Genomic DNA, 22,656 nt, shown 5'->3' on the forward strand with positions numbered 1-22,656 from the left:
ACATGTAAAGAACAAAACACACTGGAGCAGACTTTCAAAGGAGCTTCGGTGTAGATTTGACAATTCTGCTTGTAACTGTCACCGCAAAGTTGAATCTATCTCCCACTGTTAATAAGTGAAGTGCTCTGGACTGCAGCTAAAAGTGTGTACAGATAGACTATGCATACCGGGAATTCAAAAACAGTCAAATACTGCAATTCAAGCTATTTATATAGTCCCAGTACTAAAAAAAATACACAGCATTAATTGTGGGGATTGAAGAAAACAAGTTAATCACTTCTGAGTTTGAAACACACTGCCACAATTAGTATTGTCCCATACACCACAAGTAGAAGGATAACTGATAAGCCTGTGAGCTACCCTCTGAAGTTGCAAATGCCCAGAGCATCTGTGGGACTTGAAGGCAATCAATGCTCTGAGCAAGTCAACAACAGGTTTGACAGTCTTGGAGGCAGTCTGACAGTCTGGGTATCTCATCTGCATGTAGAAGGGTGTCATATTCAAATGTATATAGTTTTGTGCACTACATTAAAAATTGCACTGGAACCTTGTGCTAGCTGCAAACAAGGAAGTTTTTTGTGTAATTAATGAATAAAATCATACAAATGATCAAAACTGAACTGCAGTCTGCTGCAGCAGCCTGCACTAGATCAAGCATAACTGAGAAAAGCAGCACTGCCTAGGGTATGTGAAATAATCGGGTATGAAATAGCAATGCACTCTCCCAGATGAGTGGCATGCAAAAATCAGCCAGCAGGAAGATGAAAGCTCATCTTCATGCCAGCTCTGATCAATTGAAATGTAGTTAGCAGCAGTTGAGGAAGTATTTATTTATCAGTGAGATAGGATCTGGAACTCCATCCTGTGCAATCTGCTCTGGGTGACCCTGCTTTAGCAAGGGAGTTGGATCTTCAGGTATTCCTTAAAACCCCCATCGCTAATTCTTTGATTCTGTGACTTTGCAGAAGAATAGAGCAAGCAGGCAAGTAAGCAAGCACCAACTCACTCTTCTCTCTGAATCTTATGCAGTGCTCTTTTGAAGGAAACAAAATCCTGTGCTCCCCCAGTGAGTATTTTGCCCTCTGTAAAGATCAAAGGCATCTTCATGCCCTTGTGGAGAGGCAAAAGGCAGAGTTGCTGGCGGCCCTGGCTCAGTCCCCATACATCACCCAGTGCTGCTGTGCTGTTCTGCTTCTGCAGAATGCCTCCCAGTGTCCCTGCAGTGTGCTGCAGCACAGCTCTGCTCCCAGCCACAGGAATCAAACCCTCTGCTTTCCAGCTTGAAAGAATTTAAATTATCCAGACAAACCCACAGAAAACAAGGGTTTAACCCAGTTAAGCATCTAAGGGCTCTGTGCATTCATTTGTTAATGCTAAATGCAATGGAAATCGCAGATTTCCTAAAAACAAGCAGAGGAGAGGCAGGGTTTTTGTGCTTAGGTTCCTACCTGCTTGGTTAGTTGTCACAGTGACCGACACAGCTTGGTCCTGGCTAGGATTCTGCTTGGACACTCCATTCACTGCCCAGACTTCAAAGGTGTAGTTTGTGTGTGCCAGGAGGTCAGTGATGGAGACTTTGGTGGTCCTCAAATCATTCTGCTGGGGGCTGAAGTGCACACCGCTGCCACAGGACCGGCAGCGGCTAAGGTCGCCGGCACCGCACCTCTTGCATACCACGTTGTAGGAGATGTCCTCCCGACCGCCTTTGTTCTGAGGGGCAGTCCACTCCAAGTTCACTGATGTCTCATTGACGTTGGAAATCAGGTTCTGGGGAGCAGATGGAGGGCCTAGAAAGAAAAATTCCACATGGTTTTAAGTAAGGGGGGAAAAAAAAAAAAAAAGAAAAAAAACCTGCAACACCTTCACGCTTGGAGTCCTGGTTGATATTGCAAGTGTACAGCTCCCATTTTAGTCAGAGATAGAGTCAGAGATAGTGGGGACCACACAGAATTTTACTTCTCTATATTAAATGGAGGTGAAATATTAACAGGCAGATCAAACTCTGATCTCTTTACTTGATAAATTAACAGTATTTTCCAACTCTACAGGAACCTAAAAGCCCTACACTGCAAATAAACAAGAGTGTTTTTTTCCTTAATTATTATTTCTGATGAAAAACTTAAAATCTCTATATTTTACATTTATTTCTCATTGTCTCCCAAGCAAAGCATCAAATGCACAAGCATGCTTCACTTGAGACTTTTAAGGTCCCCCATGACCTACAGGCAGATCTTCTCTGGAATTGCTGATTTCCTGATATTTTTCTCCTAGTATTAGCAACGAAATGGTTTCTGGACATGTTGATGTCAGCTCCCATCCAGTGAACACTTAGGCCCATCAAGCAGGGAGCTGAATATGACATTTTGGGATGCAGGAAGAAGATCTGAGTAGAAGGCTGGACACAGAACTAAGGCTTTCAAGGAGGGAGAATAAAGGCCACAACAGGGGAGTGCTGGAGAATGTGAAAGAAGTGAGGAGGAAAATAGCACAAGCAGCTGACAGAAGAACCAATGAAAGAAAATTGGTCAGGAACAAGAGACCCTACAAAAAGCTTGGAAATAAGACTGAAACAGAGACACAAGGTCAGCTTTTGCACCACAGGGACAGGAGACTTTAAGATTCATAAACATGCTGCCAAACAGCTCCCAGCTGGTTCCAGCATGGGAACTATGGGATTTAGGGACAGAGACAAAGGCAGGCTGCAGAGGACCTCTCTGGGCAGAACTGGGTTCCAAACAGGAACACAGGAAAAATAGCAGCCCTTAGTAATTAGTCGTAATCAGAGCTTTAAATACAAATAATGCTAGCAGAAAAATACTGGAAATAATTCTGTAGGATGTCACAAATTCCATTTTTATTCAAGACACAGGAGAGCTTGCAAAAGTGTCTTAAATTTGATCAAAGCATATCTGATGGCTGGAATTCGAAAGAAGTCCAACCAGACCTCCTAGCAGAAGAGGAAGGGAAAGAAAATTGGCCAATTTCATTCCAGGTGTTCCATTTCTCTTACTTAAAGTATTATGAAACTGGGGAAATTTCAGCCAGCACCAATAGTTTTGCTAAGTGTGTAATTAATTTATTTATAATCTATCATATGCCAAAGGTATCAAACCAGCCATCAGGCTGAAATGGGAACTGGAAACCTTATGGCAAAATTGTGCTGAAAGTACCAAGTGACTCAAATGCAGCAGTGAAAAGGTTAAGCCATTAAGAGATGACTATGCTGAAAATGAATTCTAGCTGCTGCAATTCATCAGGTGCATCTAAACAGAAGCCCGAGACCTGAGCACTCTGAGGATGACAAGTTTTGGAGGGCTGCATCATGTCCCTTGGTCTGTGCTTGAAGTCACCAGAATCTAACACATTCAATGGGAGAAGATCTTTTATTTCAGGGGAGGCAGATAGGTTAAGAAAAGAGTCTTAAATTACAGAGGTCAAATGTGTTTATTTATCTTCAGTACCTCAATGAAATGACTCCTCTGCAAGAGTAGCTTGAGCCAGGATTGATCCTCTGTGCTCACTTCAGAAAAAGACAATTAATATATTCATTTGGAAAAGAGGGAAATCCTTCCTTCCTGCCAAACCTTTGAGTTAATCAGGGCTGACAGGTAGAATTACTACAAGGAGAAGAGAGCCCAGGCAGCCCCTGTGCTGGGGGCCCTCCCGCCTGCTCCACCACAGCCCTGTCATTCCTGACTTTTATTTATAGACTGGCAACACTCAGGAGTCCTATGGACAAAACCCTTTGACTCAAAGATCAGTTACCAAACACAGTAAGAGCCATTTCCTGCTCCAAAAAATACTTAGATAACAGCAGAGAAAGAAAAGGGAAAGAAATTGCTTTTAATCTCTGTCCATCACATGGAAACTGAGGTGCAGAGAGATGTGTTGAGACAACAAGGGCACATAAGTCACACCCTGCACACCAGGGCATCGGTCACAGTTATTCCAAGTCTCAGCCTGGTACCTCTGCCCCACAACCAGCTCTCCCTGCTGCAAGAGGTGGCTTTGCCAGCTCCCCTGGGCAGCAGAAAGTGCTCTCTGCTTTGCCTACAAATATACAGACCTCCTTTGCAAAACTACATTGAGTGTAATAGGGTGGAAGACACTCCAGAAATCATCAGCTCAAGCAGCAGGACAGGGACTGCTGAACAGAAACTCACCTATACTTCATCTACCCCAAAACTCCCCAAACTGCCTCACTAGGGCTCTCTCTTCAGGACAGGTCAGTGCCCAAAGCTGAAAACATTTGTCCCTCTGCACTACCTAGGGGGTAAAAGAACAAACAACAGCCTCAAGAGACTGCAAACCCAAATCCACAAAGGTCTGATCTCACCAGAGCAGCTGTTGGAACCGGTGAGAGCTGAGGATGGCTGTCCTCCCAGAGTACATGGCAGCAACAAGCCCTGAACAGAGGCTGCTCCTGTGAGAAACGCCAAGAGCTTTACAGCAAGAAAAGGAAAAGACGTTTTCTTATACTTGCTGCAATCACACCAGTGAGAGCATGGCCAGGAGAGCTGAGATAAGGCAGTGCCAGCACAAACACCCCCTGTCCCTGAGCAACGCCCACCTCTGCCAGGGCTGCCTGCCTGTCAGGGGGGATATTTGTGAATCAAAGCGCTCCCCGGGAGGAGGGCTCACACTGCCACAGTCACGGTCTGAAAGAGGTGCCGTTTAGCTCAGATACAGCAGGCAGCTTGGGGTTAAACTCAGACTTGCTCTGATGTCCATTAAGATATTTTCCAAGGCTCTAGGTCCAGTTTCACATGGGAAAATGTGCCAGAATGAATCAAGCTCCCGAGAAGCAAGAAGTCAGTAATTAGTATGTGGGACAAGGCATTGCAGTGTCTAAACAGAGACGCAACCAAGCGGAAAACCAGGGAAGCAGATGCTTGCAGGTCACGGAGATGAGTGCAGCACCTCCAGCATGAAAAGGAAGATGCGGGGGAGTCTCCCAACACTGGGCTGACATTACAGTGAGGGGAAAAGCAATTTCTTTTCTTGCTGGAGCATAGTCATCAATGGAGCTGTTGGCACAGGGAGCGGGGAAGAGTTTCAGATTGATGGGCCTCGTTTCACATGTTGAAACACAGGGCGTATCTGCTCTTTCAATGGCGGTCAGGATTTGCCTTTTTTCTGACAGCAGAGCCACTGCCAATAGATGAGATGCAAACCCTTTCAGGGCCATGGCAGGCTGGAAATGCCGGCACTGTTTCAAGATGAACCGGGCTAGCAGGATCCTGCAGGAACAGCGTCCTGCAGCCAGACCTCCTCCCTTACACAAACCCTTCTGTCCTCCTGCAGAAAAAAACAGCTATGGGGCATGAGAGGGAAGATAGAGCTGTACCACAAACTGGTGCCAACGTTTGTGGTTTTGTCCTGAACCTCATGATTTACAGTATTTTTCTAAAACTCCTGCTGATGGAAGGATGCTATTGCCTGAACCATTTGGCACTCTGGAAGCATGAATGCCCAGAAGAGCTTAAAAACGCAACAGTCCATACAGAAAAAAAAGAAAACAATCTAGAAGTTTGTAAAACAATGAAGTTCATTTTATAAGGTTAGGAAGCTAAGTGCTCTCACTTTCCTTGCTCAAGACAACAGGCCCCGAGAGACGGATCTGCAGAGCTGCTTGCACAGCTCCCTTTAGAGATTGCAAAGAGGACACGGGGCCCGAAAGCTGGGTCCCTCACCCAACCCCTTTACCAGGACACAGGAGGGCTCCTCTGTGGGAACACATGGAACGGAACTTTTTCATTTGATTCCTTCCTGCAGGTCTATAAATCTTGCTTCACAATAAACTCATCAAAATCAACTGAGCCATGAAGCAAATGGAAAGAACCTGAGTGGAGCAGTTCATTGTGTGTGTCAGGACTGAAGGAAACACTGAAAAGTCTGTTTAGCAACTAATAATCTTTGTCAAACTAATCTTGCGATCTTCCTCAACCCTCCTATTAGATTTACCTAAATGCATTGGGCAATGCAGGTTGTTTGCCTTTCTGTTGCTGCAATAAGCTATAGCTGTGACAACTCTTTCTCCTTCAGCCACAGACAGACAGATCTGTCTGTCTTAAGGACACCGTTTGATCCCATGTCAAATGAATTCTCAGGAAAACTAGAGCTTTTAGGGGGTTAACGAGTACGAGTATTACTTGCACACTAAAAGGAGTGATATGTTTTAGCACTGACCACCATCTGAGGCTGCATTTTAATTTTTTATCCATGAATATTTCTCTCCCTTCCTTCCTACGAAACACTCTAGTCCCTCTCCAGTCAGAAGCCTCCCACACACCACTGCCAGTCTGATGAAAACCACGACAAGGACACATACTAATCTCTGATGAGCTCCCTCCTGCCTTCCAGAGCTCAGGACATCTCTATGTGCTACACTACCTGCGTGCCAAGCTCTCCATGGATTACAGGTGTCTGTGGGAAGAGTTAAGGAGCCTCTGTGATTCATACCAGGGGCCAAGCTTGGTCTAAGCACTGGAGTGACTTACATAGCAAGTTCTTCACTGTGAAAGCTCTCTGTGGGACTGAACCAGCATGTGTGGAGGTGCAGGTGGCAAGGGCCCATGGCTGGGAAGCAAAACTGACTGCAGACTAACCCTGGGCATAACAACATTTCATCAGCAAACTGTTCATTTGCAAGGAAAATAATGTTTTGCATTTACATCAGCTGCCCTTCAACTGAGGGACTGCCAGAGGTTGTTGGCTCAAAGCTTGGCTGCTGTTCAGATGCCATCCTGTTGAGGAAGTTGTCCCAAAGCTCTTTTTCTCCTGACACCAAAGGATAAGTTATAGAAAGTAGATTTAGTTTAGATCTAAAGAAACCTTTTACACTGAGGGTGGTGAAACACTGGTCCAGGTTGCCCAGACAGGTGGTAGATGTCCCATCCCTAGATATGTTCCAGGTCAGGCTGGACTGAGCTCTGAACAATCTGTTCTACCTGAAGATGACCCTTCTGGCTCCAGGGGGGTTGGATTAGATGAATTTTAAAGATCTGTGAAGGTTTGAAACTTTTTAATTTTTCTTTGCAAAGTTCAAGCAGAGAAAGCGAAAGAGTGTAAATAAGTCACTATTGGGTGTAAGAAAGCAAAATAATGATTGTTCTAAACACTTCCATTGGATAGATAGAAATGTTTAAGAACCACTACTCAAAACAAAGCTAGGGCAGTCTGCAGTCGGAGTGGGGAGTTCGCTCACTTGCTGGGCTGTCTGGCTGCTGTTTCTTTTCTTCTGGCTGAAGATAACACGCTGACCTTGGGGAGCTAAGTTTTTCTGCTTTTAGCTAACTCTGCTTTCTGCCAGGGGGGTCTTGGGGGGAGGCCCCTTGGGAGGTCCCCTCCAGGGAAGCAAAGGGAGCCTGGTTGTGCTTTTCTGTTGATTGCATATATTTGTAAATGTTGTGAATTTTGTATATTTGTACATATTCATTGCACTTCATCATAGATTGTAGATCTGCTTGTAAATACAGCTTTCATTCACTTCCAGACTGAGCTAGCCTGGTTATTGTTGGTGTAGGGGGAATTTCAGCTCACACTGACACAAGGTCCCTTCCAACCCAAACTGTTCTGTGATTCTATGAACTGTAGGTGATTCAAGCTAGTAGAACTGGCAAAAATCATTCTGTCAAGGACAAGGAAAGTCTATCCCGAATGCAAGGAACGATTTCAAAGGCAAACAGCACAAAGATGATTAGCTGCAGTCAAGTGAATATTCCTGATGCCCTCAGGGATCTGTTGAGCCCAGCCCTTCATGCATGCCAAAAGGAAACTGCAGGAACCAGGACGCTCATGTGCCCAAGGATGGGGTTTAACCAGGCTTCACTGGGATTGCAAGCTCTGTAACATTACAGGAGAGCAGCTCTTCCCTGGCAAACTCCATATGCTACAAACCCATGTCAAAGGGCCTGCTGGATCTGGGCTCCGAAAGCTGGAGGAGCTCCAGCAAGACAGACACAATTTGTCAGGTGTTCAGACAGATGCCAACCAAGTCAACCCCCTCACCCTTTTCTCCCTCCAGCTGTAAACCCGACCCATCTAGCAACTGAGAAAAACCTCTGGAAACTAATCCTGGGAGCTGGGAGAAAAAAAATGCAAGCACACTGTGCTGGGGAGCTGTATTTAAATGGTAATGACAAGGGGTTTAATATCCCTGGTTTTACATCTTCCTTTTTTATTACTGATCTGCCCAGCAAGGTGCTGCTCTAGAAGTCTCTGTGGGTGTATGCAGTAAATTCAATTACAGTTCTCTACAGCTGGACCAGACAGACTTGTTTGACACAAAGAATACTGTCTTCACTAAACCAGTTAATTCAGTTCAGCAACAGTGTATGGTTAGGAGGCGTGGATTAAAGGACAGTGAAAAGAGAAGAGAAAGAAATGATTCCCAGCAAAACAGCTCCTGAGTGGCTTTGTTGACCAATAAAATGCCAAGAAATAAGGAGAACCTTGCAGTTTGGCTCTCTGCTGCCCCGTCATGCCAGAATCCCACATTTAGACCACTTGCCACTCCAAATTTTGGGCCAACAGCTTTTGTTCACCAAAGCCATAGGTAAAACAAATCATTTCTACTTTTCTCAGCAGTCCTGACAGAGCACTGAAGATTAAGTACTGGGCTTTGGTTTGACCAATTTTATCAGACCTAAGTAGTCATTATTTGCAACTATCTCAGGTTCGAAAAAACCCCAAACAAACAAAAAACAAACAAACAAAAAAAAAACCAAACAAAAAAAAACAAACGACCCCAAAACAAACACACAACCACCTCAGAACAGGGTTCTGACACTTAATGCCTTTAAAGTGAATTTAGCACTCATAAGAAACCCACACTCTGATGGCACTCCAAATAAAGCACTCTCTAGGCCTGAGCAGCCACCTGCCCACATTCTTCTGTCACAGCCTGTCCCCTGGCAGTAGGCTCCTGCCCAGGAGCTCCTCTTTCTATGCCAGCTCAGTCCTCAGCCATTAATAGTGGTAGGGGATGATTGTGGCAGCAACATCACCCATTAAGAACTGAACTGATGTTATCAGTGTTTGGACTGTAACCACATCTTTTTACTACTAACCTATGGTATGGTTAATATTTATTACCTTGAAAGGTCTGTCTGGGGAAGGAGAGCTATTAAAAATTCAAGCTGAAAGCTGCACTCTCCATGGAAGTGCTAATGGAGATATTCCAAATATACAAAGCTTCAGAAGGCGACCCTTCGTTACGTGCATCCTGCCAGTCAGTCAACAGATCAGTGCATTTATACCCTCTTTTAAAAGAAAGATGCTTTCAAAAGGTATGTATGTGACTCAGTAACAAGCAGGACGAAGCTTTCAAGCCCAGGAAGGAGAAAATGATTAAAAAAATAATTTACTCAGACTGTGTATGCACACATGTGTAAAAGCACATTTATCAGGTACCGGATGTCTCTGCAGCCAGGGCAATGGATAATTATTTTCAAGCAGGTTGTCACCCTGCATTCGGTCTGCGTTTGTCTGACAGTGTGAAATCGGAAGGAAGCTTCATTGGCAATTCCCACCAGACATCAGAAAACCTCAAGCATGTAGAAAAGACTTTAATCTTCTTTAACCATTCCTGCACTCTCCTTGAGGAAAATAACACCTCTCTTTTTTTGAGGCAGAAAAGAGTCGACCGTAGCTTGATGAGGATTAAAAATCATTCTAACAAAAAAAAAAAATATATATAATAACCTTGGTTCACCCTCAGACTGAGAAAACCCTATAAACACACTGTTAAATGCAGCAGAGTGCCAGCTCTGGGTGTTTGTTAATCCAAGTCAATCAAGGCAGACCAGCAAGCTTCAATGAGCTTGGGACCAGGGCTGACAAAAGGATCCTCTTTATGAGCCTGCTCCAAAGACGCTGACCCGCTTCATCTCCAGTGCTTTCAAAGGGATCGCAGGGTATTCAGAAATCTTGAGCTAATTTGCTACATAATAAACAAGATTCATACAAGAGGGAAGGCTGTAATGACTCACCGTCGTTTAAAAGGAACCTGGTATGAACCGGCCTGTTTGGAATCAGCAGCTTGGCCTTGGCTATACTACAGAGGAGCAGTTAAGTCTTTGATAAGTTACAGCAGCAGCAGGCACCTGGGAATAAGCATCCAACTGCCTAATAGCAAGAAAACCTAATGAGAAATGCACTATTAGAAGCAGTGGAAAGTCAAGCACATCTGCTATACAGGATCTGAAAGGCAGCTTTTGTGTACAATGCAGAGAGAAGAAAGAGAACAAATACAGAAGTGTGAAAAAAGAAGAGAGCCTTACAATAACAAACTCCAAAGATCTTTGGAGCTCATCTAGAGAGAACAATGAGATGTCACTGGAAGTCCTTCACATGCCTTTGAGTGAGGCAGACTCTGCTGTGGCTTTCAGTTGTGTTGCCAGCCTTGCCAATGTGAGCACACTGCTCCTACTCTCTCAACAAGATGCCTTTTACTGTACAGCTCACCTTTAACAACTCTAATCAATACTCTTTAACATGATCATGATCCTAAAATTCACCTCCCAGGAGGCCGAGCTGAGTGTGAAACAGTTTGCTATTTTCAGAGTGAATGCAAACAGTAATTATTAAAGGATCAATCTCTTTAAACCCTCTAAGTTCCCTCACTAAAATGTCTGGCAAAGCAATGCCAGGCACAGCCTTCAAGAAAAACCACTTTGGCCTTTTCTCTCCATCTCATAAAGCTTCATTAAACTTGTTCAACTTCAGAGCTTTCAATAATGCTTCAGGATGTGCACTGTGAAGCCTTCAGATAAGACTTCACTGTTGATCTTTAGGCATCAGAAAGGCAACTCGTAGCACTGAGTAAACACCTGGGCTGTGCAAGTTTAGGCTGAGAAATAAGGCCCACACTTTGCTGTGACAGTTGTAGATGTTGCTGCCACTAATTGCTTCTTTAAGCAGTTGTGGTTGGGGCTCCTGTTGCTGTGGGCTAATTTACACAGGCACTGACAGTTCGGACAAACCTTACATCTTGTCACCCTGGCTATTCATTATAGATTACGTTTTTACAACCACTGAGACCAGAGTCAACAGTCTGCAAGATACAGCAGCCACTTAGAATATCAGTCATCTGCTCTACTTCCATCCCCTTCTGTCTGCACATCACAACTGGGTTTAAATACAACAACCGATTTGGTAAACAATTCTTAATTTACTCAGGCAGGACTCCTTTGACTTAACGGGTGAGATGCCAAGCTGGGGATCTTGGACCAGTGCCAACAATAAAATGCCCATTTCATTGCCATGTACAATCTCCTATTTACATGCCAGAAGAACCCTGCTTACCAGCTTCAGAGTAGGCTTTGTCCCTTCCACCTGAAGAACAACCCAATTGATGTTTCCTCTTCTCCCCAGGTTAAGCAAAGAGATCCAGTTACCACTGGCAAAGCTGTGGGAAAACTGGTGTTTGCAGGCACCACCCCACAGGATCTGGGCTTCTCTTCCAAAGACCATCATAAGAGCAGTTTGGATCACCACATATGCTAAGACAGCATCTACTCCAACATGCTGTGCTGTAGACAATACCACCTCTACTCACTCACCCTCTTGACATAAAAAGAGTTCCACTGTGGATACCAGAAGGTTATCTGACAGTCTGACATGAAAGAAATCCTACCAGAAAAATAAGTTGTTCTGTCATTGGCCCAGCAGCTGAACTTGTTATTCTGTTAGACCTCTAATTTACTTCAACAACTCCACAGAACTGGGTCTTGACTAACCAAATCAAAGCCCCCATGTAATTGAGTAAATGTCTCTGTTAATTTAAGGCTCTGGCCAGAAAATAAGACGACAGCTAATAAACAGTCACTCTATTTAAAGAAGTGATGATTTTAAGTCTGCTGATTATAAACACACATTGTCAAATTACTCCTGTCTCTTCTCTCAAAGCCATAACCACTCCCCTTCTTATTCAACATCTTCTCCATTCCTTCAGCCCATCACCCCAGATGAGGGGAGACAGCCCTCTCCTTTGAGATTCCCGTCACTCACAATCCCTTTCTCTCGCTCTGGCGGCAATGGATGGTCTACTTTCCCAGCCTATAAGGGGAAGGAATGGCGGGGGGGGGAAATCATTCTCTTCATATTACCTCCCCTTTCCCTTTCACAACTGCCATGTTGCACCTTGAAAGGCATTTTGATGTCTGTTTACATAGTAAACAGCCTTATATGATGTTTTAAGAGTAATTTATATAAGGTACAGACATACTAAAAAAATTGAAGAATTATGCCCTAGATTTAACTTCTGAAGATCAGAGGCTGCACTGGCATATCCTTTATGTTCTAGAGAATGGGCTCCAAGAGCAGCGACTGGACTGAATTAGTGCCAGAATAAGAGTGCAAACCCTGGGCAGGAATCAGAGCAAACCCATCGCAAAGCTACCTACAACAGGCTAGCTAGCATGACGGTGCTTCATACCTTGCTTTTTTCACTCTTCTAAAAGCTTAACCAGTGATAATCAGCATCTGTCTGGAAATTCAGAAGAGGCATAAGAAGTTAAGCTGAAGGAAAAAGAGTACATTTGTTTATTTAGAAGTCTAAGCAATTATAATAAACATATGCTCAAATAATCAGCTCCTGTGTAATGACTCATTTGCAAGCACAATTATTAGTTAGGTAAGTTCAGTCTTTTTTGAAAATGCAGGCCAAATATTTATCTCTGAGATATATTAAATGCAACACTTTAGATTGCACTAAGGGCATATATTGGCTGCAAGGCTCACAAAATTCGAGTGTTCAGATCTTTCAGACCTTTTTTTTAAGGCCTTGACCTTGGAAACAAATGAAGGACAGTGTTATTTTAATGCACATTCAAATTTTAACACCACAGTCACACAGCTCTAGTGGAATCCACGTTGGGTTTCCACTGTAGATTGCTCATCATTTCATTATGGTTCATTATGCTGATAACTGTCAGAAAGCATTAGAAGCAGGAGCCTTGAGTAATGGCACTGAAATGGTAATTTAAAAACAATATACTTTCTGGAGGAAATACAGCAGTGCACTAAATTCAATTAGAAGAGGCGAATATAAAGACAAGTAAGTGATGTTTGGTGTTTGAAGTCTGCCTCTTCGATTTCTTGATAACCTAAACTAGAGAGAGCCCTTTTAAAGCAAGCACTTTTCTCATGCATCTCACTAAATTTGTTCTCATTATCTCTAAACTTCTCCCATATAAGCCACCTTAAACACACTTGCTTTAGAAATATTTTGTGCCACGCCAAAATATCAATCAATCAGTCACCGTTGGGGTGGCACAACAGACTGAATTATTCAGGGTCATTTACTGAGACAGATTTCAAGCTGGACAGTCCATGATGGTAATCTCTCTTTTGTAATGGGCTCCCAATTAAAAATCATTAATAATCTGAATCGAACAGACAATCTAAACACTACAAAACTGTCCTGTTCTCACTCATAATGCAAGCATTGTTTGCTAAGGAACAGTTAGAGATCCAAACTCATTAATGGTGAGGATGCAGGACCAACACGCATTAACTTGGGTGAGAACTGCACCTGCCCATACCCAGCCTCTATGCACAAAGCACCTCCTTACAGAGAAGGAAATTCAGGGATGAGGACCAAGATTGAGACTGATTGATTTCCAGCCTCATGGATTTGTGTGTTGGTAAAGCAATTTATTCTCCATTAGACTGGTAATCTTGTGAAAGAGTCATCCTCTCAGCAAGTACTGAACTATAATGAAGGTCTTGAACCTCCTCTTGAACAGTTGTCTTAACATTATCTTTGCAATGCTTCCAGAAAGGAAGCATGTCTGTGTTTTCCACAGCTTATGCTCAAGTGTTACAGGTCAATCACATCATCTCCATGCCCAAGCACACAGCTGACAAGCCCTCTGTGCTTCACAGAGGAAAGTCTAAACTCTCAAGTAAGGCCAAAGTGGAAGATGCTGTGCAGCTCTTCTCCTCAGTGGCCACAGACATGCAGATATCTTCCCCATGAGGCAAGTCTGAGGGTAAAAATGCATAAGTAAACACGTCTATGTCCAGGCGTTTACGTCTGGCCTTCCAACACAGTCCACTCCATTGTATCCTATGCTCATGCCCTGCCATGCTGTACTCCTACATACACATGCTTTAAAACACACATAACTACTCACTGTAGCAGAACTAAAATAGAGCAGAATACTACAAGCCAAGTTTGAGTCATTTGTTTGGTAGGATGCCTGGCTCTTACAACTCCACAATGAACAGAGATGTCAATGAGAAAATTGTGGAGCACCTCTCTTGACCAGCACATCAGTAAGTAGGTGTTGCTTTTATGATTTACCATGGGAATTGTGAGAAAGGAAAAAGAATTCTCCAATTTCCTTTCATTCATGAGCACAAACAGGCTAATGGAAAATCCTAACAGTCTTGCTCCCTCAACCTAGAAGGCAAGGTAAGTGATGAGGCCAGCCCGTTTATTACTGAAGGCAATCGATAACCAAGGGTCAAAGCTTTACAAAAACAGATTCTGTGAAGGCTGAAGTTCTTCCTCTCAAAAAATGTTCAGAAATAATAAAGAAAGGATCAATCCCCAGTCCATTCCAGGTGTTCTCTCCAAATGACCCAATGTTGCATTTATTCACCCGGTCTAATAGTTCTCCAAGTGAACAGAAACCTGATTTTACAAGCCAGTGGAGCAGAGTCTATCTGTTTGCTAGAAGAATGGATCTCAGATACTGTGTTTTATTTCTTCATTAGTGCGCCGTCACACTGAGTGATTACCAAATGCAGGGCTGAAGGAGAATACCCAGGTTAAAGAGAGCATAATGAACAAAGAAGGTGCCTGATTACTGTGGCTGTCAGCACAAGGGAATTGGGTTTGTCGCCTGGTTTAACCAACTGGTAAGAACTTATTAGACCCTGAATCTGTCTGAAGGAACCTTTGATGTTTATGCTCCCTTCTGTCTCCACACCTTGTCAGGAAAGGCAGACAAAAGAGAGGAGCTTCTTCCAAAGGGGCTTCCTTCAGCAGAGGCCACCTAAATACTTTCTGTCACTAATCTTGAGCACATGGGTAGAAGACTACTCAATGTGGGGACTACATCAAATCCTTTGGGAGCCTCTTGCACCCCAATGCAGAGGAGCACCACACACCCAGCTCTGCATTTTGTGCCTGTGCACGTACCACCATCACAGCAATGTTCAAACACTGCTAAGGTAGACCTCAAAGAGGAGATATCAGTGAGCACATCAGTGAGTGAGGGAGTAAAGCTGCCCTACAAAGTAGCTCAGAAATAACCTCCAAATCTTCCTTTACCTTGAATCACAGAAAAAAAAAGCCCTTAAGCAACAGGAAAACTCAAATTCAAAATGGGACTTCCAAAACTGTGGATGGAATTCTACACAGCAAATCCTCCTAGAGTGCTGCAGAGATAGAGACTGAAGCCAGTACAGTGGTCCCTGCCTTTTATTCCCTCTTCACATTTTCAGGGTAAAAGATCAAGATCAGGGATTTCAGCTTTAAGTAGCCTCCAACAGCAGAATGGGAACAGGTGCCAGAAGCAGACCCGAGACTTGACAATAAAAGAGCTCCTTTTGCAATATGAGCAAACATACATCTCATTTGCTCACAATTCCCCCATCTGGAAGCGTTTTGCTCTCCCCTCATACATTTACTCACTGCACATGTCTATTTAAATTCAACCAGTTGATTACTAATTTGATTTCAATTTGATCAGGATATCACTCACAGGGCTTTATGAGAAACTTTTGCTGGTATAATGTTATTTAGAGTGCATCATCTGAACAATAGTTTTATTGTTGCTAAAAGACATGTTTTCATATCATAATGGTCAAGCTTTATATCTCCTAGTGTAAACCACGCTACAAAAAGCGTGTTCCCTCTCCACTTCACCAAGGTTTCACAATACAGACCTCCATCCCCAGTCAGTGTTTGGCAAAGGATATATGGACCCCTCTACTTTCCTTCTAAGCCAAAGCAGCTGCTTCTGGCTATGCCCAAACCTGCTTAACCACCACCCAGCAAAACTCACAGCTGAAAAGAAGATCACTGAATAAAAGCTGGAATCAAGGGGGTATGCAGAAGGGATGAGTGCTGGCTTATTTATGGACGTACTTTGTTTCTGCCTTGTAAGGGAGAAATTAAGATTTATTTAAATGTGAGTCATCTCTCCAAAATTAATTTGGAATATATTAAAATGTTACAAAAGAAATATCTCAGCCTTCCCTCGCTCAGAGACACACACAGACTTTCTACATAAATACACAGCTGAACTCCCCAAATCTGGAAGCATTTCCAATAGCTTTCAGGGAAAGCCACACATGGATATCCTCTGCAAAAATACAACCCCTTCACTTACTGCCTCAAACCACTCTGCTGCTATAGACATGAAAACTATAGATGATCATGACTTAATACCAAGGCATGCCTGGAACCTCAGGTCTTTGGCTGTGTGAGCCATTAACCAAAACAGAGGACAAGGAGCTGTTCCAGTGACCCCATGGGTGTGCTCAGTGCACTGTGCCTCTTGGGTCTCCCTGAAACTAAAGCAAATTCCGTTTGCTGTACATTATGTGTTTTTATCTAAAGGATAAAATGAATCCTACCTCGGGTTTTTGATTCATTAAGGCTTAAGATTTTTTTATTACCACCCCTTTCAGAGGAACACTGATGTTCCTAAGGGTCAGCAGTTATATTTTGAACTAATTTGACATATAATGAGATTATAAATACAACCAATTTATGCTGGGTCATACAATTAAGGGAAAAGCTTTTGACAACTGTCAAGACTTAGAGAAACAAAAGGCAATGTGATGTACTGGACAGGTCCTCAGGCAGGAACTTAAGACTTTTATTTCCAACTCTGTTACTGAGGTGTGCAAGCCACTCCTCTTTTATATCTCTGTGTCCTTCCAGTCTCCTGATTTATTTAGTGAGAAGCTCTCAAGGGTCAGTGTAGCCATGTCACTGCTAGGAATTCAGTGCTGAGAACTAACACTTTCTCTCCCAGAAGTATGAGCCAAAACACAAACTGCATCTGCAAAGGGCTGTAAGAGCTACTGAACATTGAACAAAATAGGACACTTCTTAGAGACACAGGTCTCCAGGTAGTATTTCCTACAGCCATCCTCAAAGAAAGACAGGAGAGGAAATGGATGATTAAAGGGGAAGAGACTGTTCAAAGACCAACTTACGAGTGCAGGGCATGGAGGCAGCATCATTTTCAGCTCGGAAAAAGCCCCGATCGCAGGTGCAGGAGGTAGAGCCTTCCCAGATGGAGTAGCTGTGAGGCGGGCATTTGGCACAAGCCACATCTGTCGAGAGAGCCTTGTAGTATCCGATTTTGCAAGCTAGATGGAGGAACAGGAAGGGAGAGTGTTACTTGTCCAGGCTGTGATCGTAAATTGCTAGCTTACTTATTCAAAATCAAGACAGGAGACATTTCAAAGAGATCTAATGATGTCCTCTTAGCCCCAGGTGAAGAATTAACAATCATCACATGCTTAATGAGTAATCCTATGTCAGGGGATACTGATTTCTAATTCCAACAAGAGCCATTTCAAAAGCTGGCTTGGAGATGGTAAAAAAAAAAAAAAAAAATCAAAAATTATGCTCTTTTATTGACACTGCCAGAAAATCAGCTGCCTCTTTGTGCCTACTGTGAAGTTGCATGTTGCTTAACCCATGTCCACCTGCATTTACACACACACACAGAGCACAACAAAAAGGGAGCAATTGGTTTATTCTATGACCACTTAAGGAATGGCAGCTGACAGTCAGACACTGCCAATTTTTAAGAGGGAGTGGGACAGGAACCCACTGGGATTGGCAGCAAGGCCCTCAGCCCAACATGCCCGGAAATGGCACATCTCCTCCTGGCAAGGCTGCATTTAATTGGCTCCTTCTTCCCACAGAAGGAAATCAGCCATACTCTCTTCTCCTCAAAGCCAGGCACAGTAGTGATTGCACCACTGCCACTGGGTCCATGTGCAGCTGGCAAGCTCTCGGTGACATCATCTTCAGAAACACCATGCTTACACGAATGGCTATTTTTACATCACTTGGAAAAAACTCATTAGCATCATTAATAACACATTTTATTGATGGCTAACAGTATGTCAACCTAGAAATGTCTCCCTTGGCTAAACTACCACCATCACCACTGGCTTTCAGCACTTCACAGCACAGAGAAAACACCCAGGCAAAAAGGAAAGGTTGTTCCCAGTATTTACCATGTCTCACATCACATCATTTATCACCTACACAGCTGTCAGGGTTTCCCTTCTCTGCACAGGCTTCAGTACACGGGGTGCAAATCTCACACAGATGGGGCTCACCCATTCTGTTTTAGAATCATAGACTGGTTTGGGTAGGAAGGGACTTTTAACGGCCCAATCCCCCTGCAGTCAGCAGGGACATCTTCAAACAGATCAGGTTGCTCAGAGCCCCAAGTCAACCTCACCCAAATGCTTCCAGGGACTGGGCATTAGCATCTCTCTGGGCAACCTAAGCCAGTGTCTCACCACCCTTCTGTCTAGTCTAAATCTCCTCTCATTCAGTTTAAAAAAAATTACTCCTCGTCCTGACTCAAGAGGCCCTGCTAAAAGGTCTGTCCCCACCTTTCTTACAGGTCCCCTTCGAGTACTGAAAGGCCAAAAATAAGTCTCCATAACCTCTTTACCCTTCTCTTAGTCCTCTCTCTTCTATCCTTATGTTATGAAGGCTCTCCAGCAGGAAATGCAAAGGGATATTAGCAACACATTCAATAAAACAGTAGGTTACTTCACCTTCATTAACCAGTATGGAGTTTCCTAAATTTACAACGTGTATTGGGAGTCCAGTCCACTGTTCCTTGACCAGAGGGTCTTACACAAACATTGCTCAACCAACAAAGATTTATACTTCTAGAGTTTACCAGCATCATGCTATTAGATAAAGTTCAACTTGCAAGGTGCTTTTTGGCCATGCTTCACACCACATTGGGGTTTCAGTTAAAATCAGAAGCCACATGCTTTGGCAGGAAGAATAAGGGAGGGTCAAACCCAGCCTCCTAACATCGGAGACAATTAGTCCCTGAACACGAATATGAACCCACTGCAGCCAGGCAGTAGCAGTAACAGTAACTTGTGTGAGATAGCTTAAGCTGCTTGTGGTATGAATTGCTCAGAAAGAGAAAAAAAAAATCCACCGTGGAAAATTATCTTTCATTTTTTGACACGATTTGCAATATCTGGTTGTACTATTGCTACACATCATCTTGTGCCTGGCTTAACAGCAGCAGCAGTCAAGGGGCAGATGCTGATCTGAGATACTATTCCTGGTTTTCTCTGTCACAGTTCAGCTCAGAAATACAGCTAAGCCTGTATGTGACCAGGACGGATCCCAACAAGCAGAACCTGCTGCCATAAAGACAAGGCATGGAATATAAGGGGAGACCAGGCTGTCTGTTCTTAAGGAACCTCTACTATCACTGCTAATACGAACACCACAGCTCACAGAAATTATTAAACAGACATATGCCTTTAGCATCTTCCTGGTAATAAAACACACAGATTATAAACAATCCAGTACAAGACTGAAGATCCTGCTTGAGATGTAACTACGCTGATGGGAAAGGCAGGAAAACACCACAGGTTTTGTGACCATTCCTCTTCCTCAGTGTTTTTTCAGACTCAGTGGTTTAAAAAGAAATAGATGGATTCAGTGGGTACTCCAAGGTCAACAGTCTGTAATGCAAGGATATATTTTTTCCCCTTCGTTTCATGTACTGTATTTTGTTTTCTACTATATTAAGCCAAGATCATTAATATTTCAAGCCCTGAATAAAGCTCTCCAAATGCAGTGGCTGTTCCTGAAGCACACACAGCCATTTTGCTTCAAAAAGCACCTACTCCCAAACATCTCATTTTCCTCTTTTCAGTGTGCTCCGAGATTCACCCACCACATTTCACCACAAAAAAAGACATTAGAGAATGTGTTGTATTAAACCAGTAGTTCTTCACCCTGAAGAGCTCTGTGGTGCTGTGCCTTAAGAACTCGAATCTAATCCTGTAAGTAAAAGCTGTTGGTCACTTGAAGTACTGCTGACACACCTATTACAGCCAGCACTGTTACAGCTACAGATGGGTTTTTTTGAAAGTTAATGATTTAGTAGGCAAACAAGAAGCCTGCACAGAACCTGTTTTCTGAAAGTCTTTATTGCTTGCTCGTGACAAATCTTCCTGCAGATGCTTTCCTAGGAAGGATTTGCTGGGTGAGACCTGGCATCAATGGGCTTCGTACAGGGCTTTCGAAAGCTACCATTGTAAAAAGATCAGTTCACATGTGCAATGCAAACTGCGAATTCAGTTCCTTAGCTTGGCCTTAATTAGTTCTGTTAGGTCGGTGGGGCTTGGGGGGGGTTTATTGGGGTTTTTTGTTTGGTTGGGGTTTTGGGGGTTTGGCTTGTTTTTTGTTTTTTTAAATACAATCCTTTCTCACATCCTGATCACCCACAAGATTACAATGATCTGTGCTAGATTCAAAGAAAACTCAAAGAAATTATTACATGCTGGAAATACTTTATGATATCTTTGGTTTATAATATTAAAATCTATTTGACTTGTTTCTCTCAAGAGGGGGACAGCATTTGTTAGATGCTGCTGGTCATTATTATATACCTCTTTCTTTTCAAATTTACTAGAATGACACACATTAAAACAATGAACTCTGCTCTGAAGAATCTTGGTACTTCAGTGTAATCTGAATAGAAGTTCCCCCAAGCTGTTTTTCCAATTCTATTTGCTCATTAAAACCTGATTTTCAAACTTGGGGTTTGCTCAAAAAAAAAAATTAAAAAATAAAGACCAACACACAAAACTAAAAAAGAAAAGTCTCAGTGGGCTGCAAACTCTACTTGTTTGGTTTCTCCAAATGCTGAATTTTCTGTTAGAAATTTTCAGTTAGAAATTTCAGAATTGAACAACACTTCTTAGTGGAAGGGGCTCTAGTCATACTCTATTTAGTCACAGATACAGCAAAATATATGTATTAAACTGGATTTGACTAATTTTTTTACAAGCTTTTCTCTTTGGTTTTGTTTTAGTTTTTTTTTATTTTTTTGGGGGGGTGTCAGGTGTTAAAAAATTACTCATGCTAATTTAAAGTTGTTTAAAAAAAATATCCTCCAATCCATGCTCTTAAAATTGTTCCTTCATCCTTGTTAAAATGGCAATGTATCTTTCCATCAGTTTGGAAAAGGCTTGACATGCGTCCTGACACAGGCACAAAAATAAAAAGGCATAAAATATTGCAAAAGTAAAACCATCCCAATCTCTTTGTTGATGAGCTCCTAAATTATTAAAACTACACTGCATAATAAAAATTGATAATGAAAAACTCTGAGCTCCAGTCTTTCAAAGTCCCTGCTCCTCACCCACAACAAAGGCTGAGTAGGACTGAACAAGGGAGAGAAGAGATTTGGAGTCAGGTGCAGCTGGCTGAGCTCCGAGCAGGAAGTAGCATGGGGAGGGTCACAAAATTGCAGCATGGTAGGGGTTTGAAGGGACCTCTGGAGATCCAACTTCCCTGCTAAAGGAGGGTCACACAGAGCAGGTTGCCCAGTGTGGCATGCAGGCAGGTTTGGAATCTCTCTAGAGAAGACGACTTCACAACCTCTCTGGGCAACCTGGTCCTGGACATCAGCACGCTCAGAAGAAAACAAGTTTTTCTTTATGTTCAGATGGACCCTCCTGGTTTTCAGTTTGTAGTCATTGCTCCTTGTCCTGTCACCAAGCACTACTGAAAAGAGTCTGGCCCCATCCTGTTGCCCCTCACCCTTTAGATACTGATGAGTATTGAGAAGATCCCCCCTGAGTCTTTCATCCTTTCCTCAGAGATGCTCCAGAAGGTTCAAGCAAACCAGCCCAAAGCTGGCAGTTGCTGGGAAGCAGCATCTTCAGCAGCCCTGGCAACCAGGGACCACAGCCAGAAGAAACAGGTCCTACTTGCTGCCTCAGCCTCTGCTGAAGAGAAGACCTCAAGAAAAATACTGACTTCCAGATTAGGAGCTAATAAAAAGGTGAGTGAATAAACAGGCAGAGAAACACAGTTTTGCTCAAGTAAATCTAGTTCAGTCTATGAACTTAGAAGTAAATTTGACATGGATGTTCTAAAGTGCTTATTTGCAGCAGCAGCAACAAACACCAGCCATTTACAGACAGGAGGTATGGAACAGGCAGGAGAAAAGAAGAGGCAAAGCATTTTAAAGCAATGGTTGTAGCCAATTTTAATGAAAGCCCCTAGAACAGTGTTCTTGGTGAAATGAAGAACACCACCAAGAATTTAAGACAAGATATTTCAGTGTCAGGCTTGTAAATTCCAGCAGGCACTGAAATATGTATTTAAAGACTTGGGAAAAAAGATACTTTGATACCATATTTCATGTTTTTCCATCACTAGTTACTTCTGCTACAGCTCTTCCCTGTCTGGAAATATTTTAAGTTCATGCTTTAACTGCACTCCCCCAGAACAAAAAGTTATTTTAATTTTCCCCCCTCTAATGTTGTTATTCTTAAAGAGGATGGATTTTCTCTCTCAGCTTGTAACAAAACCACATCTGCCAGCAGCATCTCCTCAGCTTCCTTTTACTGTTATTACCATTTCTGAGCAGATTTTTGTGTGTTAAT

General features: G+C 43.0%; 1 protein-coding gene across 4 annotated transcripts in view; it reads right to left on the minus strand.

Moving 5' to 3' along the window:
• The window catches only part of EPHA4 (EPH receptor A4), a 106,348-nt gene that overhangs the window by 47,216 nt on the left and 36,476 nt on the right, over positions 1 to 22,656 (minus strand). For all 4 annotated transcript variants that reach the window (XM_054385723.1, XM_054385726.1, XM_054385725.1 and 1 more), the window contains 2 exons: positions 17,185 to 17,340; positions 1,449 to 1,787 (listed from right to left, as the gene is read on the minus strand). In XM_054385723.1, coding sequence (XP_054241698.1) covers positions 1,449 to 1,787; positions 17,185 to 17,340 — 495 coding nt within the window. The remainder of the gene's footprint in view (positions 1 to 1,448; positions 1,788 to 17,184; positions 17,341 to 22,656) is intronic.

The sequence above is a fragment of the Indicator indicator genome, chromosome 13, assembly GCF_027791375.1.
Source record: "Indicator indicator isolate 239-I01 chromosome 13, UM_Iind_1.1, whole genome shotgun sequence".
Lineage (NCBI taxonomy): Eukaryota > Metazoa > Chordata > Aves > Piciformes > Indicatoridae > Indicator > Indicator indicator.